This window comes from Eumetopias jubatus, unplaced genomic scaffold, assembly GCF_037043125.1.
Source record: "Eumetopias jubatus isolate StellerSeaLion01/CBP00866 unplaced genomic scaffold, mEumJub1_p1.0 scaffold_8, whole genome shotgun sequence".
NCBI lineage: Eukaryota > Metazoa > Chordata > Mammalia > Carnivora > Otariidae > Eumetopias > Eumetopias jubatus.
In genome coordinates this window covers 18,864,101-18,880,934 of record NW_028274814.1, presented here as the reverse complement: position 1 = coordinate 18,880,934, position 16,834 = coordinate 18,864,101, and the positions used below count along the sequence as shown (strand labels likewise).

The window sequence follows — 16,834 nt, the reverse complement described above, 5'->3', positions numbered from 1 at the left end:
ATGCAAGCACATTCATTAACTGTGTTTTACCTTAGTACTGTTTTTTTCTGTTTTTCTTTTGTATTTGCAATATTTTAAAGAAAATGTCCTATTATTTTTTTTGTCAGGTTCCATGAGGGGATAATGAAGAAGGTGGTATCCTCATTTTGGAAAAGTTAATTTATCTAAGATCATTGTTTAATAGATGCAGTAGTTAGAATTCAAATTTACTGTCTTTTTAGTGGTAGTAATTTCCTTAAGGATATAAAACCTTATCACAGTTTAACTTAATATTTTTGTGATACAAAAATACTTTTCAAATGAGAAGTAGAGGAGTGAGACATATCTGAAATGAGGGTTTTTTAACAAAATTTTATAAAGCACAAGTTGTCCCAAATCTTGACTCCTTTATCCAACAGAATCATTACATGTTTTTGGCTTTTTCCATATTAATGGAAGGACCTTTTCAGGGAGTCCCACTAGCTGGTGACGAGAAACTAATGTTGAGCTGTTTATCTGTCATAACTGTACAGCAACATACTTGTAAGAAGGTAGACACTTAGAAATAATGTAACAATTTTGGAGATTTACTTGAGGCTATTTAAAGAGATTTGAAATTTCATTGTTCTCTGAAAAGAGAGTTGCAGGAATACAAAATTAGCTTTGCTTTTCCATGGTCTTCTGACTACAGATTTGAGCTGCATCATATGCATGTTTATCTTAACTGAATTTAACTGTATTCTTTGTAGCCCCCTCAAATTGTATTTTTCCTATAGACTTGTCCCTGTTGTCCATTTAGTGAGCTCATATGTGCCATCTCACCATTACAGTTTTCATTTCTCTTAGAGTATGAATATCTCACTGCATTGAGTGTGGTTCTTGCTCAGTGTATGCATTTTTTTTTAAAACAACATGACCCTGTATGAAAGCCACGTTCTTCAGTGGGTGCTGAAAGTAACATTTTTGCTTTAATAATTGAGGAAAAGTTGCCTATGTTGACCATATTTGAGAGAAGGCAGAGTGTGTTTTCTCATAGGTAACTCCCTAGTCAAGATAAATTAACTGCAATTTTTGCCTATGCCCTGACTTTGGAAACACACCCCAGGAAATGGGGTAATTACCCTTACATTTTACAATGGTGAGATTGGTGCTCTGCTCATTTCTCACATGGTAAGTTAAGAGCAACAAAGTTATTCTGGGGTTGGAAAACTGGGAAAGATGAAAAATAATTTCCCTTTCCCTGTTCTTATCCCCATCCCTGACCCCAATCTTTTTGTTTTCCCATCTCAAGATACAGAAAAGAGAGGATATGTCTTACAAAAAATTTTAAAATACCAAAATGGAATTTTGAGAAGGTTTTTAGAGAGACTACTCTTTACAGAGGTGGTGGATGATGAGAATCATTGGTGGACTTCTAATGCACATGCAGATTTTATCTTTAGCATGTATTTTTACAAAATACTTCATTTATGTTTATTACCATCAATCTCTTACCTCACATCTCGTGCTCCTCCCAGCATTACTTAATCTGCATTTTCCCTTATTGTGATCCTATTGTAATTCTAAGACAAGATTTTATGAAAGCATGTACATTTTTCTCGTAGAAAACTAACTCAGTGGAAGACATACAGGAGTCAGTAATAAATAGAGCTTTGTAAGGAGGATTATTCAATTATTCTAAATACTAAGTATTGTACAACAGTGAAAAGTAGTGTTTTCCATATTTAGCTCAGTGACTTTTTATTGAGTATCAACCATGTTGAAGGCATTATTGTAGGCAACATTCAGAATGAAAATGTTTTATCTTCAGTCACTGGTGAGCAACAGTAGGAGCTAAATAATTCCTACCTTTGTTTCCCCAAATATCACTTAATAACATAATTATGTGCCGTGGCTAGGGAGTAGGGAGCCAAGGATGAGCAATGTAGCCCTCATCCTATCTTCAGGAACCCTCAAGATGGGGAGATAAACAGTTAAGGCAATTTTATTAAAATTTTATTTAAAAAAGATGAGAAGAAAACCCAAACAATTCTAAGTAATACAAGTTAATAGTATTTAAAGCTAACAACTGTCAGCACACTTTTGTTAGAGGTGATTCTAGTTATCTGTTTCTACATAACAAACCACCGTAAGACTTAGTGGCTTAAAAGAGCATTTATTATTAGCTTCACTGTTCTGTGGGTTAACAGCTGGGCACTTCTTGCTTTAGATCTCTCATGAACTTGCAGTCACCTAATGACTGGGACTGGAATATCTGAAGGCCTGGTAGGGATGGATGCTCAATATGGCTGGTAGTTGATGTCTGGCAGTCAGCTGGGATCTCAGCTGGAGCTAGCAATTGAAACATTTGCCAAGGCCTGTACATGTGGCTTGAGTTTCTTACAAAATGCTAGCTGGGATCCTAGAGGGAGCACCCTAAGTGCAGATGTTCTAAGAGATATAGGTGTATTCTAGATAGCTTTTTATGAACTATACATCTCAGAATATCACTTGTACTACATTCTGTGGGTCAAGCAATCACTGGGGTCAGTCCACATTTAAGAGGAGGGTTATTAAACTTCACCTCTTGATGGGAAGTGGCAAGGCCACTTCATAGAAGCGGATGTGTAAAGAGAGTTAGGGGCGCCTGGGTGGCTCAGTCGGTTAAGTGTCTGCTTTTGGCTCGGGTCATGATCCCGGCGTCCTGAGATCGAGCCCTGCATCGGGCTCCGTGCTCGGTGGGCAGCTTGCTTCTCCCTCTCCCTCTACCTGCCTGTCTGCCTACTTGTGATCTCTCTCTCTCTCTGTCAAATAAATAAATAAAATCTTAAGAAAAAAAAGGGAGTTATTATTGTGGTTATCTTTAGAATATATAATTTGCCACAGAGGCCTGCTCTGTAAGTATTGAATGAGAACTTTGACCTAGATAACAAAACAATGAATATATCATGAGAACAAAACAGTGAATTTTAATAAACAAAATAGTAAATTCCATTTTTGATACTTGAGATACACAGTCGTTAAGAACTTGAATGGAAAAATGTGATGTAAGGGTCCTTTACTACTTTCATCTAACATTTATTTATGACTTTTTGCATAGAAAATGGTTATTCTGTGTTGAGAGAGTTCTACCCATTTGTAGATATTTGTAAATAAGAACAGCTAACATGTAAAAACTGGGTAGTCATAAAGACTTAGTTTCATCCTGACCTTTCATGATTTTGTTTTATATACATGATGTGGCAAAACGTAGCTTATGAAAATTCATAAAAGCCAAAGAGAAAATGACGGCATAACATTAGTTAATGAAAGCGTTATCAGCAGAGTTATTTGCTACTTGGTGAATATTTTTTTCACAGTGCCATTGTAATTTACATGGAGATGGTGATTCAGTGTGACAGTTTTGGTAACCAAACTGGATTAGTCATAAGGGTCGGTATCCTTTAGCACTGATATAAACACATGGCTCTCTACGTAGAGGGTTCTTGCTTTCTGGGTACTTTTCCAATAAGATGAATGAGCAAGAATGAAAAGTTTTATTAAATCATTGTTCGAACATAGGAGTGATTGTTGATGAAATTCATTTAAAGAATATATGCTTTCCAGAATTGCCTTAAGGGCTTCACATTCTGCAGTCTCTGTTTTCTGTGGGAACCTGGAAAAGTCTGAATGGCAAAAGAAAGCACAGTAGCATGACTCTGTGATAATTGTGTCTGAAGATTAAGGAGGGTTCATGCCTTAATTTTCATTTACTTTTGAGCATGAGGTAGCTTAATTTTAGTAGTTGTAACTTTACATGGAACCAAATGACTGAGAGTGGTATGATGGGACACAGAGGAGAGAGGATTCGATAGAAAAGAGGCCCCTCTTAAAGCTCTGCTGAAGCCCACAGTAGTTTGTTGAGATGGATTGGAATAATACTTGTGAATAATGAAATTGACTTTGATGCTTTAGTTCATCAGAACTGATGTATGCCAAGGCAGCTGTGTACATTCCTGAAAAGTCTGTTTTCTGGTTGGTCTGTGATTTGAGAAAAAGTCTTTAGAAGCCACAGCCGCATGAAAGTACAGGTATCCTCTGCTTCTGGAAGGTTTGTGTTACGCCACTTCACTCTTACTGAAGGACCTACACTAGTAGCTGTTTACCCTAACTAAAAGAAATTTGAAGGGGATCTTCACTTTTACAAAAAAAGGCCCAGAAGTGAAAATGGTTTCCGTTTTTCTTTGAGCTGTTTTAGAGGTAGCACACACCTGTAGCAGCAAGAGTAGCGTCGTCCAGCTCACCTTGGGGAACTACACTCGGCATCTCAGCATCAAGCCACCATAGCTTTGAACTGTGTCTGTGAGCATCTGCTTTATCTGGACTTACTTTGTGCATCTATTAGCAAGATGTGTCCTAAGGTATCAGAAAAGCCTGAGAGAGGTTATGTTTGGGGTCTGGGAATGCTAAAAACATTTTCCTTATAAATTAATGGTAATTGTTTCTTCCCTTTAGGCCGTTTAGGCTTATACAAGTCTTTACAGGAATGCTCTACTTTTAGATAGTTGGAAAATTCTGTGCTGCCTCTTTTTTTCTAACCTTTTTTCTGAACTAAATGTCTCAGATGTGACTATACATGTAGTTTGTCTTGGATAATCTCACTTTATGACTACTGTTCCTGAACTTTGCCCAGTTAGCATCCCTTTCACTCTCAAAAAGGTACTTGTATAGTTGATAAATTATACAGTCTGTATAGTCCACTTGCATTTTTTCATTGAGAGGATAATAGCCAGAGTATACTTATTTTAAATTCACTTAAAAAAAAAAAAAGAGGGCAACTGGGTGGCTCAGTTGGTTAAGCGACTGCCTTCGGCTCAGGTCATGATCCTGGAGTCCCAGGATCGAGTCCCACATCGGTCTTCCTGCTCAGCAGAGAGTCTGCTTCTCGCTCTGACCCTCCCCCCTCTCATGTGTTCTCTCTCTCATTCTCTCTCTCTCAAAAAAAAAAAAAAAAAAAGCCAAGGTATGGGTACCAGGCGAGCTCACTAGTACCAGAGCTAGTAAATATAGTACATGCATATACATATATGTATATATTCTATTTACATGAATATTTTTGTGTTTACTTTTATATTGAAAGTCATAGGTTTATATTAAAAAATAACTCTTAAGCCTTTTTAAAAACAGTATTTTAGCCATAATCTTTCATTAAATTGTAAGATTTAATAATCAAATGTATATATATTATTTCACTTTCACTTTTGTGTTTTACTCACTATATTCCTAAGTACTTATAAGCATTCTAATTGGCTTTTTATGACATTATCCTTTTTATGGTGCAATAGCCAAGATTGTTTTGGTGCCAGCGATACCTTTGCCTTAGTTTTTAAAATTGGCTGTGGTAAAACATTCAAACAATATACAAATATATAAAATAAAAAGTAAAGGTTGAATTTCAAAGCCCTTTCCTACTTCCCTTTCCAAAAGTAATCAGAATTTAGAGTGCTTTCTTTAGAAAAATGAAAGTGGTTTATAAACAAGATATCAAATTTAATTTAAGCAACTATAGAGGATTATTTTCTAATAAGTTCATTTTCTGAGCTTAATCATCTTTGGATCATTATTTTTTACTGGTTTTAATTTTAGCGTTCAGATAATCCCTTTTATATTTCGCCTTTACTGGTGCTTAAAATTATAATTTTGTGTTTTTATATGTCAGCATGATTTTCACAACTGCAAAAATTAGCATGGGGTCACAGATTCTGGCTCCTAAAACAAGTCCTACTATGAAAAAGGCAAAATTTAGGGGTGCCTGGGTGGCTCAGTTAAGTGTCTGCCTTCGGCTCAGGTCATAATCTCAGGGTCCTGGGATCGAGCCCCACATCGGCCTCCCTTCTCAGCAGGGAGTCTGTTTGTCCCTCTCCCTCTGCTGCCCCTCCTCCTCCCTACCCCCGTGTGCCTCTCTTTCTCTCAGATAAATAAATAAAATCTTTAAAATAAAAGAAAAGAAAAAGGCAAAATTTAAATAATAGTGTTACAGTATATTAATTCTTCAGTTTAATAATGTTGCTGTCAGATACTTTTTTTTCTTTTAAGTAGGCTCCATACCCAGTGTGGAGCCCAGTGTGGGGCTTGAACTCATGACCTGGAGATCAAGACCTGAGCTGAGATCAAGAGTCGGATGCTTAACCTACTGAGCTATCCAGGTTCCCCTCAGGTAGTATTAAGGTCATAGAAAATCAAGAGAAAAAGAGCTTCAGAATCATAAGAGGTGAATGTTTGACATACAGTAGGTATTCAATAAATATAATTAAAATTTTTTTTTCTCTTTTCTCCTTGCTCTTTAGGAGAAAAGCTTCCAACAGTCAATGAAACATTCTTAGAAACAGAAATCCTTTTTTATTTTAATTTTTCCCTATTAAAAATGACTTTTTAAAATTTATCACAGTGGGTTTTGTTTTTTTTTTTTGTAAGACACAGCAAGAGAGGGAACACAAGCAGGGGGAGTGGGAGAGGGAGAAGCAGGCTTTCCGTGGAGCAGGGAGCCCGACGTGGGGTTCGATCCCAGGACCCTGGGATCATGACCTGAGCCGAAGGCAGATGCTTAACGACTGAGCCACCCAGGTGCCCCTATCACAGTGTTTAGTAATTGTATTCCAGTTCTTAAAGACATTATTTACTTATTTTTTAAAAGATTTTATTTATTTATTTGACAGAGAGGGACACAGCGAGAGAGGGAACACAAGCAGGGGGGAGTGAGAGAGGGAGAAGCAGGCTTCCCGCTGAGCAGGAACCCTGATGTGGGGCTCGATCCCAGGACCCTGGGATCATGACCTGAGCCGAAGGCAGATGCTTAACGACTGAGCCACCCAGGCGCCCCACATTTTTTAGGGTGATTATTCTTACTGCCCAATTTCTTCAGGGCCCATTGTCATTAAATCACTTGATAAGGGTTTTCTTTTCATGTATGTTTTCACTATCCATTTCCAAAACTCGCTCATCATCCCAAACAGAAACTCTGTGTGCATTAAATAATAACTTCTCATTTCCCCCTTTTCCTTGCCACTGGTGACTTTTACTTGTCAAGGCCAAATTCCATGAATTTGCCTGTTTTAGGGACCTCATATAAATGGAATCATACAATATTTATCCTTCTGATAATGTTTTATGATATTAAGTAAAACAAATGCCATTTCAATCCAATGAATTAATATTTTGAGGCCATCATCCTTTGAGTTCTATGAATAGCTCCCAGCTTCCATCATCGTAGTTCGTTGCAAGACAGTTCTGTGCTCAGAAGATAGAGTATTTAGACTCAGCCACACCTGGGTTGGAATCTTGTTTGTACCAGTTACTATCTGCTTAGGTATCATGGGCAAGGAATTGAACAACTTAAGACTCCAGTTTAATGTGAATGTTTTGAAAACTGAATGAGTTCCTTATGTAAAATTTTGAGATCCTGAACACATAGATGTTCCGTAGGTTGTAGTTACTTGCTATTACTATTACTGCTAATTATATAGCATTCCCATGAAATACATGTTAACCACATACATGGCCTGGTATTAAAAAATAATCTGTTTTACTAATAAATGATTTATTCACAATAAAATGCATTCCTTGTAAGTATACAGTTTGATAATTTGATCTGATTGACATGTATACTATAAGCATTACTTCAGTCATGATAGAGAGCATTTAATCACTTCCTAAAGTTCCTGCTGTCCTAAGCAATTACTGATCTGCTTTTTGTCATTATAGATTAAATTTTCCTTTCCTAAAATTTCATAAAATGAATTTGTATAATATGTATACAATCTTGTATCTAGTGTAGAATATGTTTTGGAGCTAAGTCCAAGTTTTTATGTATATCACTACTTCTATTTATTTCCAAGGGATATTCCATTGTATGAATATAAAAATTTTTTAATCTATTTATCCGTTGAGGAACATTTGCATTACTTAATATTATAAAACACTATCAAAAGGATAAATATTGTCGGATTCCATTTAGCTATTATGAAGAGAGCCATTATGAACGTTCTTATACAGAATACTTGATAGTGTGCTTTCATTTAGTTAAGTGAAATTATGTTTCTTTGATTTCATTTGATGTAAGAATTATTTAGATTTGTGTTTAATTTCCAAACATTTGGAATTTTCCTGCAATCATTTTATTAATTTGTAGTTCTGTTTTGGTCAAAGAACATATTTTGTATGATTTTAAGTTTGTTACCATTTGTTTTATAGTCTAGAATGTGATCTATTTTGGTGAATTTTCTATAGACTTGAAAATTGTGTTATCTGCCATGTGTGAGTAGAATGTTCAGTAGGTCCAGATAGGTGGTGGTGTTCAGTTATTCCATATCCATAATTTTTGTTTGTTTTACTTATACTGTCAAATTATTGAGAGGAGTATGTTGAAGTTCTATGTGATTTGTCAGTTTTTCCTTTTATTTCTATCCAAGTTTCTTTTATATATTTTGAAATTCTCTTATGCACTTAGAATTGTTAATTTTTCCTTAGAGAAGTAACCCTTTCATTATTATGAAATGTCCCTTTTTATCTTGTTTGAAATTGTTGACACCACTTGACTTTCTTTTGATTAATGTTGATATGTCTTTTCCTGTCTTGTTTCTTTTAATCTATTAGATTATAAGATAAACTATAACTATAGAAAATAGATTTTCTTATAAGTTGTTTATAGCTGGCATATACTTGGTTCTTGTTTTTTTTATCCAATTTGACAGTCTCTGCCTAGTAATTGGAGTGTTGAGACTACATTTAATGTAATTATTGATATGGTTGAATTTAAAGCTTCCTTCTTGCTAGTAGTTTTCAATTATGTTTTATCTCTGTTCCCTTTTTTCCTCATTTTCTTTCTTTTCAATTACTTTTTTATGATTATGTTTTATCTCCATTTTGGGCTAATAACCTATGGGTCAAAGAGGAAATCAGAACAGCAGTTGGAAAGTATTTTCAGTGAAATGAAAGTGAAAATGAAATATATCAACACTTGTAGGATGTAGCTACAGCAATCCATAGAGGTAAATTTATATCATTAAATGCTTATGTTGGAAGAAGAAATCTCTCAAGTCAGTGATCTAAGTTTTTATCTTAAGAAGCAAGAAGAACAAACTTAAAGGAAGCAAAAGAAAAGAAAGGAAAATAAGAGCAGAGATAAATGAAATTGAAAAGAGAAAAACAATAGAGAAAATTCAAAAGTAGAGCTGGTTCTTTAAAGAAAAGTCAAGTGGAGTTTATCCCAGGCATGACAAGCCTGGTTCACCACTTGAAAATAAATCAGTGTAATTCACCGTCTCATCATACTAAAGAAAAAAACCCCATAGAATCATCTCAATAAATGTGGAAAGTTCCTTTGAAAAAATTCAGTATACATTTATAACAAAATCTTTTATTAATTTAAGAACTAAAGGTAATTTCCTCAACCTGTTAAAGGACATCTACGAAAAATTTGTATTTTTAGCATAATGGCACTTGTTTGGTACAATTCACTAGTGAAGCCATCTGGGCTCAGAATTTTCTTTGTTGGAACTCACTTTATGAGTGAGGCCTGCAGTAGGTCAATACCAAAAACAAAGAAAGAAAACCATAGACTAGTAATGTGCAAAGGTACAGAAATCCTTAATTATACTGTAATCAAACCCAATAATATATAAAAAGGATAATGTATTATGACCAACTGTGGTTATTTAGAACTTGGAGAATTTCCAGTTTTCTTCATATTACTCATTTATAGTATAATTTTATCATGGTCTAACAACATAGCATGTATCATTTCAGTTTTTAAAAAATTACGTTTTTGGGGCGCCTGGGTGGCTCAGTTCGTTAAGCAACTGCCTTCGGCTCAGGTCATGATCCTGGAGTCCCGGGATCAAGTCCCACATCGGACTCCCTGCTCAGCAGGGTGTCTGCTTCTCCTTCTGACCCTCTTCCTCTCGTGCTCTCTATCTCTCATTCTCTCTCTCTCAAATAAATAAATAAAATCCTTTAAAAAAATAAAAATAAATAAAAAATTAAGTTTTTTTTAATGGTCTGTCTTGGTAAATAATCTGTATTTACTGGAAATGATATATATTCTGCTATTGTAGGGTAGAGTGTTCCCAAACCTATTTTTCTCTTTGTTTTATCAATTTCTAACAAAGGAATGAAATCTCCAACTAAATTGTGGATTTGTCTCACTTCAGTTTTATTAGTTTTTGCTTCATGTATTTTGAAGCTTTGTTTTTAGATAAGACTTATACATCTTGGTCTGTTATATCTCCTTGGAGAATTTTCTCTTTATCATTTTGTAATTTTTTTCTATATCCCTGGTAATGTGGCTTGTTTTGCAGTGCAGTTTGCCTGATAATAATGTAGCTACTCCAGCTTTCTTGTGGTTTATGTTTGCTTAGTGTATCTTTCTTTTCCTTCAATCGTTTCACTTTTAAGTTACATATGTCTTTATATTTTTAAATTTAAAAAAAAATTTAAAAAATTAAACAGTTTCTTGTAGGGAGCATTTAGGTGGGTTCTGCTTTTTTTTTTTTTAATAAAGATTTTATTTATTTGAGAGAGAGTGAGAGCTAGAGAGAGTGCGTGCACACACGCAGGGATAGAGAGAAGCTGACTCGCCGCTGAGCAAGAAGCGCCCAGGATCCCAGGACCATGACCTGAGCCAAAGGCAGACTTTTAACTGACTGAGCCACCCAGGCGCCCCCAGTCCTGCTTTTTAAATCCAGTCTAGCAATCTGTCTTATTTGGTGTGTTTGGACCACTTTCATTTAATATAACTGTTGATATGGTTGGATTAAAATGTTAAAACTTGCCATTTTTCTAGATGATATGTTTCTCCTGTTGAACTTTTGTTTATTGTCTTATATATCAATTGAATATTTTTTGTGATTTTTTTTTAAATTTCCATTTCTCTTTTAAAAATGTATTTAATGATGGTTCTATATTAAATTTTTTTAGTCTTTTTTTTCTCTGTAAATTCATGTACTTCAAGCATGTCTTCAAGTTTACTGATCTTTTATTCTTAACCTGATTAATTCTTTTTAAAAACATATTTTTCATTTCTAGAAGTATTTTCTTTTTTTAAGCTTTATCCTTTTTACACCATTTCTTTCCTCATTATGTTGATGATTTGATGTACATCCTTGAATATACTTAGAATAGCTTATACAGAGTCTTTGATTGCTAATTCCAACATCTCTGTCATTTCTTCATTATCAGTTGACTGAATTTTCTCCTAGTTATGTGTTGTATCATATCTAATAATTTTTTTAAAGATTTTATTTATTTATTTGAGAGAGAGAATGAAATAGAGAGAGCATGAGAGGGGGGAGGGTCCGAGGGAGAAGCAGACTCACTGCTGAGCAGGGAGCCCGATGTGGGACTCGATCCCGGGACTCCAGGATCATGACCTGAGCCTAAGGCAGTCGCTTAACCAACTGAGCCACCCAGGTGCCCCATATCTAATAATTTTTGACTGAATGTTTAGTGTCATGACTTTTATATCAAGTGCCGGGTTTTGTTGTTGTTAAAGACTATTGGACTTTATTCTCTCTGAACATACGTTACATTTGGATCAAGTGGCTTGTTTTTAGGTAGTTCTAGGCTGGATTTAGAGGAGTCTTTTTAGGATAGTTCAGTCCCAATACTAAGGCCTAAACTCTTGTGTATCCACAAGATACTCTATATTTAACAAGGACTTTCCATTTTCATACGAACTCTGACAACTCTGTGAGCTTTGGGAACTCTTCAGCATACAGCTTGCAGTCACTTTTTGCTCAGCCTTCAGAGGTTTTAATCTATGCATGTGTGGTTCTTTCCACAGTAGACCTGAATGGACTCCTTTGCAAGTATCCAGGACTATTTCTTCATATAGCTCCTTCTACTCTGTCTTGCAAATTCTAGCTTCCTTGGCCTCCCTGAATTCTGATTTCTTTCCCTTCAACTCAGTGAGATCACTATTCTCTTCTTGGGATCACCATCTCTGCACCAGGATCCAGAAACTGCCTTTAGGCAGAAAGTCTGTACTGGTATCTGGAAAGTGCCTCTGAGTGGAAAGTTGAGGCAAATGTCTGGCTTACCTAATTATATTCCTTCTTAGAGATCATTCAGCATTGCCTGTGGCCTAATGTCCCAAACAGTGACCCGAGTGTATATTTTAAATATTTTTTTCCAGTTTTCTCATTGTTTACAGCAAGAGTGTAAGTCTAGTTCCAATTATTCCATCATGACTGGAAGTGGAAGTTTTGGTCTGTCATTTCATTCTCAGAACTTTTTCTCATCCAAGATTAGTGTGAAATGCCTAATCTATGATTACTAAGGAAGAGAGCCTGTTAATTTTATTTGAAAAATTTAAAGGAACTTGTTAGTGTACTGTTCATTTGTGTCATTAATAAAAATTAAACTACCGTAGTCTACCTTTTGTATAGTAGTGTATTGCCTATTATAGTTAAGGGGAGGGAGGGACCTGGATATACTACTAATTGATCGTTACATTTCTCATTTTTTAGACCTAAAGATTGTCTTCGGTCTATTATGAGGAGGGTGAACCATAAAGATCCTCATGTTGCTATGCAAGCTCTGACTGTAAGTGATTTCATTTTAAGTTTTACCACAAAACTATCTGCTAAAATTGAGCCCTTATTTTAACTTGTGATTTTATACTTTCAGCTTCTAGGAGCATGTGTATCAAACTGTGGCAAAATTTTTCATTTAGAAGTGTGTTCAAGAGATTTTGCTAGTGAGGTGAGCAACGTACTAAACAAGGTAAGGAACATTATTTCCAGAAATGAATTAACACAATCTTCTTTGTGTATTTAATTGTTCAGTTTTTCACATTTTAAATCACAAAGGACTGGTTTGTGCTTTGTTTTTTTATAATCCTTCCTAGGCTGTGTCTATCCAATATGTAAGTAAAGTAAATGTTGTGCTGAAGAGACTATAAGTTTATATACTTGGAGAATTGTTTTTTTTTTTTAACCAGATTAGAGTATATTTAACCTGTTTTCTTCATCAGTCCTTTCATCTAATAAGAAAATACATGTATTTCTCCATCTGGTTAATTAATACCAGTCTGTTTTAGGCACAATTTTTGTAACCATTTGTGTAGCCACTGAGGTATTTTCCCAATGTAGAACAGAAATACTGCCAAAATATGACACTGTTTTCATTGTGACATGAGCAAGGCCACTACCTGACCATGGCAGGATTTTGATGCTATGGTTCTTTTCCTGTTTGCTTTATTCAGTTACATTTAGGTATTTTCTACTAGTTAATAATCATTCTTTTAATGTCCTGAATGTCCATCAAAATGTATGACTGTTTATGAAGAGATTTTAGTATAATGTTTTCTGTAATTTAATTGAAGATGAGATATTCAAACTTGTATTTAGTAGCACAAACATTTTGAAGAGCAAACAGCTACACATAAGAGAAAGGACTTCTTCATTTTCCAAATGTTTTACAGTGAACAGAGTGAGTTTTATACTTGAGGGGGAGATGTTATTTTGAAGAAATAAAGTTTCTAGAAATATTGACATACAGTGGGCCTCAAACCAGGCCTCGGATAATTAAACAAGTTGGAAAAAATACACAGTCAAGCATATTTTTAAAAGTCAGAGATTAGGAATAAAGGAATTGTATTTTTTTATTGGTCTGCAAGTAGCCAACACAAAACAGAGTACTTTACTGTGTCTTCCTGATGTAGAAAGCTCACTTAGTTGCAAAGTACTCTGAAAATTTCTATCCCTCTGACCTCCAAAATAAGTTACTACATACTTAATCTGTTTTAGTTTGATATGAGGTATGTATGTTGGTATCATCTGTTGTTTTTTCATAGTGTGAAAAAAATTTGATTATTTCTAGTAACCAACTCTGTTTTCTTATGTATCATCTATAGGTAGGGGTTATTTGTGATTCAAAAAAATATCTATAGCACTTTATAATTTCTATATTAAACCTATCTGTGTTATATCATTAGCCAGGAAATTAGTACTTTTTTATTAAATTTTTTTCTCTATTTTCAGGGTCATCCTAAAGTCTGTGAAAAATTAAAGGCTCTTATGGTTGAATGGACAGATGAATTTAAGAATGATCCACAGCTTAGTCTAATATCAGCAATGATTAAGAACCTTAAGGAACAAGGAGTTACATTTCCAGCTATTGGCTCTCAGGTATTTTGTAAAGTTGCATTGTGTGCTACAGTTTGTTTCTCTAAAGTAGCCACATTTATATGAATTTTTCTTTTTTCCTCCAAACCCAGGTAGTTTTTACTTCTCCAAGGGAATTTTTATTAATAATCTTCCATTCAGAGGTGCCAGAAAAATACAGGGGAATATTAATGTGTTCCAACTTCGACTTTCCCACTATTTCTCCTTCCTTATAAATAAATTAGATTAGCATTTTGCAATTTAAAAATTTTTTATGGAGTTTTTAATAATATAGTCAGAATTGCTTTATGATATCAGGTAGTGCTGACAGTCTTCTTAAATACTCTTAGTGCTTTAATTTTATCTACAGAGAATGACAGCTTAAAAATCAGGATATCCTTGAAATTTAAGGATGAGTTTAGAGGTTCTTTTGATTATGAAATTTATGACTACTTGCATTAAAAATGAGACAGAGATAAGGGAGTCAATGAGGAGAGAAGCACACAAAGCATCTTTTAATAAGAGCCGACCAGTACATAAATACGATTGAGTGAAAGGCTTAAATTTCCTTTCTGCCCCTCTCTCCCTGAGTTTCTGTTTTGGGATCAATATCTGTGTCATCAAGAAAAAATTGAAGGGTATCTCTTTTATTTTATTTTCCCTATTTTGGGTAACCATCCTTTGGGATTACCAGCTAATCTAGGATGCTTAAAATGTGAGATAATTTATTATACTACCTTTCCCTACTGCATGGATTGGAGTAGAATGGAACAAGTGGTGTGAAAGCATTCACAGAAAACTCTCAAGCTATGGAGGGCTCAGGTTCGGGGTTTTGACCATTTGAGACAATCATGAAGTGATTCATGCACACTTATGTAGATTTCTACCCAAAGCACTCTTTTAGTTTATCTGAATATTCTTGAGATGTGAAGATCCAGAAATATGTTTGGGAAATGAAGAAAGGAAAGGATATTTTTCTTCTTACTTGAAAAAAATTTGGCTTATGAATGGTTTTACAATGATAAAATATGTCTTTAAGAAGTATTTATTCATAATTCATAGCTGGCTTTTACTACTCAGAATATTTTCTAAAATCTGTATAATTAAGAAATAATGTTATGCAGAAAAATCCAAGATAATCTTGTAAGTTCCTTGACAAGAGAGGCAATGTTTACTTATAAAAGGGTAGTCTCAGTATAGAAAACCAAAGAGTGTAGATGATTAGTGAGATTGCAGTTTCTATGCCCTGAGAAGCTATTCTAGAGCTTGTTACTTAAAATGGATTTTGTTGACCATCATCATCATCATATGGGAGCTTGTTATAAATGCAGCATCTCAGGTGCCACTCAGACCTATGGATTCATTATCTCTATTTCAACAAGATTCCCAGATGATTCCATGTGCACCTTAAAGTTTGGGAAGCACTGCTCTTGAGTACAGCTTTACTGCTTTTCAGTCCACAGAGGGACTTGTTCCAATTAGAGAAGGAAGAAGAACTAATGATCTGTGTGATAATGTAGCTTTGTTTGGTTAACCTAGAATCTCAGATAGTTTGTGTGAACAATTTTAGGGATTCTCTAATCTAATCCCCTCATTTTACAGATGAGGAAACTGAGACCCAGAATGGTTAAGTGACTTCCCCAGGTCCACAGCTCATAGTTGACAGAGTTGGAACTAGAACACAGGCCTCCTGACTCTCAGTCCAGTGTTCTTTCCACTACACGATCCTGCCTTCTGTTTGATATAGAGGTTAGTGGATATGTGTATGTTCGGACTAGGCTTCAAAGGACAAGAAGTGGAGTGAACACTGGCAAGAGCATTTATTTATTGACTGGTACAGGAAGAAGTTAGGTTACTCTCCTGTTCAAGAGGTTCAGGACATACATCAGCAATAGCAAAGTTGAAAGTTACTTTTCTTTTTTTTTGGCCGGATGTTATAAAATATATGAAAGCTAATTTTGTTATAGTTACTATCTTCAGCCACAAGAAGTATATAAAATGCATATAAAGTAAAGTATGATGAGGTAGAATGGTGATTTTTTTTTTTTATAATAATGGTGTCTGATAGCTTATCATTGAAAACCATGTTTGTGAAGAACTTCACAAACTATTTAATGAAAAGTGTATCACGTAGGATCATCTACACAAGTCCCTCTAGATTTTAAGCTCAGTCACTTAATCATTATTACATTTTAATCAGACCAGATCTTTGTCATCATACTTAACAAAAGCCTCTGAAAATATAAGGAATTTTTAAAGTCTAATTTTTCATCCCAAGTACAGAAGAAAATAATACAAAAATATTAAGAAAAGTCATACTTTAGTCAACTAACTCATTCTGCTGCAGTTCTTGTAGCACTAACTTTTGACATAGAGATAAAAATAATGCTAGCACTGTGGCTATATTTGGTTGATTAATAACATAGGTATCATTGCTATGATTAGAACCCAATGATAGGAAGGAATTTTGAAAACTGTGCATTTCAGGAATATAGGACTTAATGTAGGTTATTTCTGCACTTCCCTCTCTCTTTTTTTTAATTGAAGACTATTTGACATAAAATCTTTTATTAGCTTTAGATGTACAACATAATGATTCAGTGTTTATATACATTATGAAATGGTCACTTTACTAAGTCTAGTTACCATCTTTACAGAGTTGTTAAAATATTATTGATTCTCTGTGCTGTACATTATATCCCCCTCCCTCATCTTACTTATTTTATAACTGGAAG

General features: G+C 34.7%; 1 protein-coding gene across 1 annotated transcript in view; it reads left to right on the top strand.

Moving 5' to 3' along the window:
• The window catches only part of STAM (signal transducing adaptor molecule), a 92,417-nt gene that overhangs the window by 32,649 nt on the left and 42,934 nt on the right, over positions 1-16,834 (top strand). Inside the window, exons 3-5 of the mRNA XM_028114187.1 lie at positions 12,462-12,537; positions 12,622-12,717; positions 13,977-14,123. Coding sequence (XP_027969988.1) covers positions 12,462-12,537; positions 12,622-12,717; positions 13,977-14,123 — 319 coding nt within the window. The remainder of the gene's footprint in view (positions 1-12,461; positions 12,538-12,621; positions 12,718-13,976; positions 14,124-16,834) is intronic.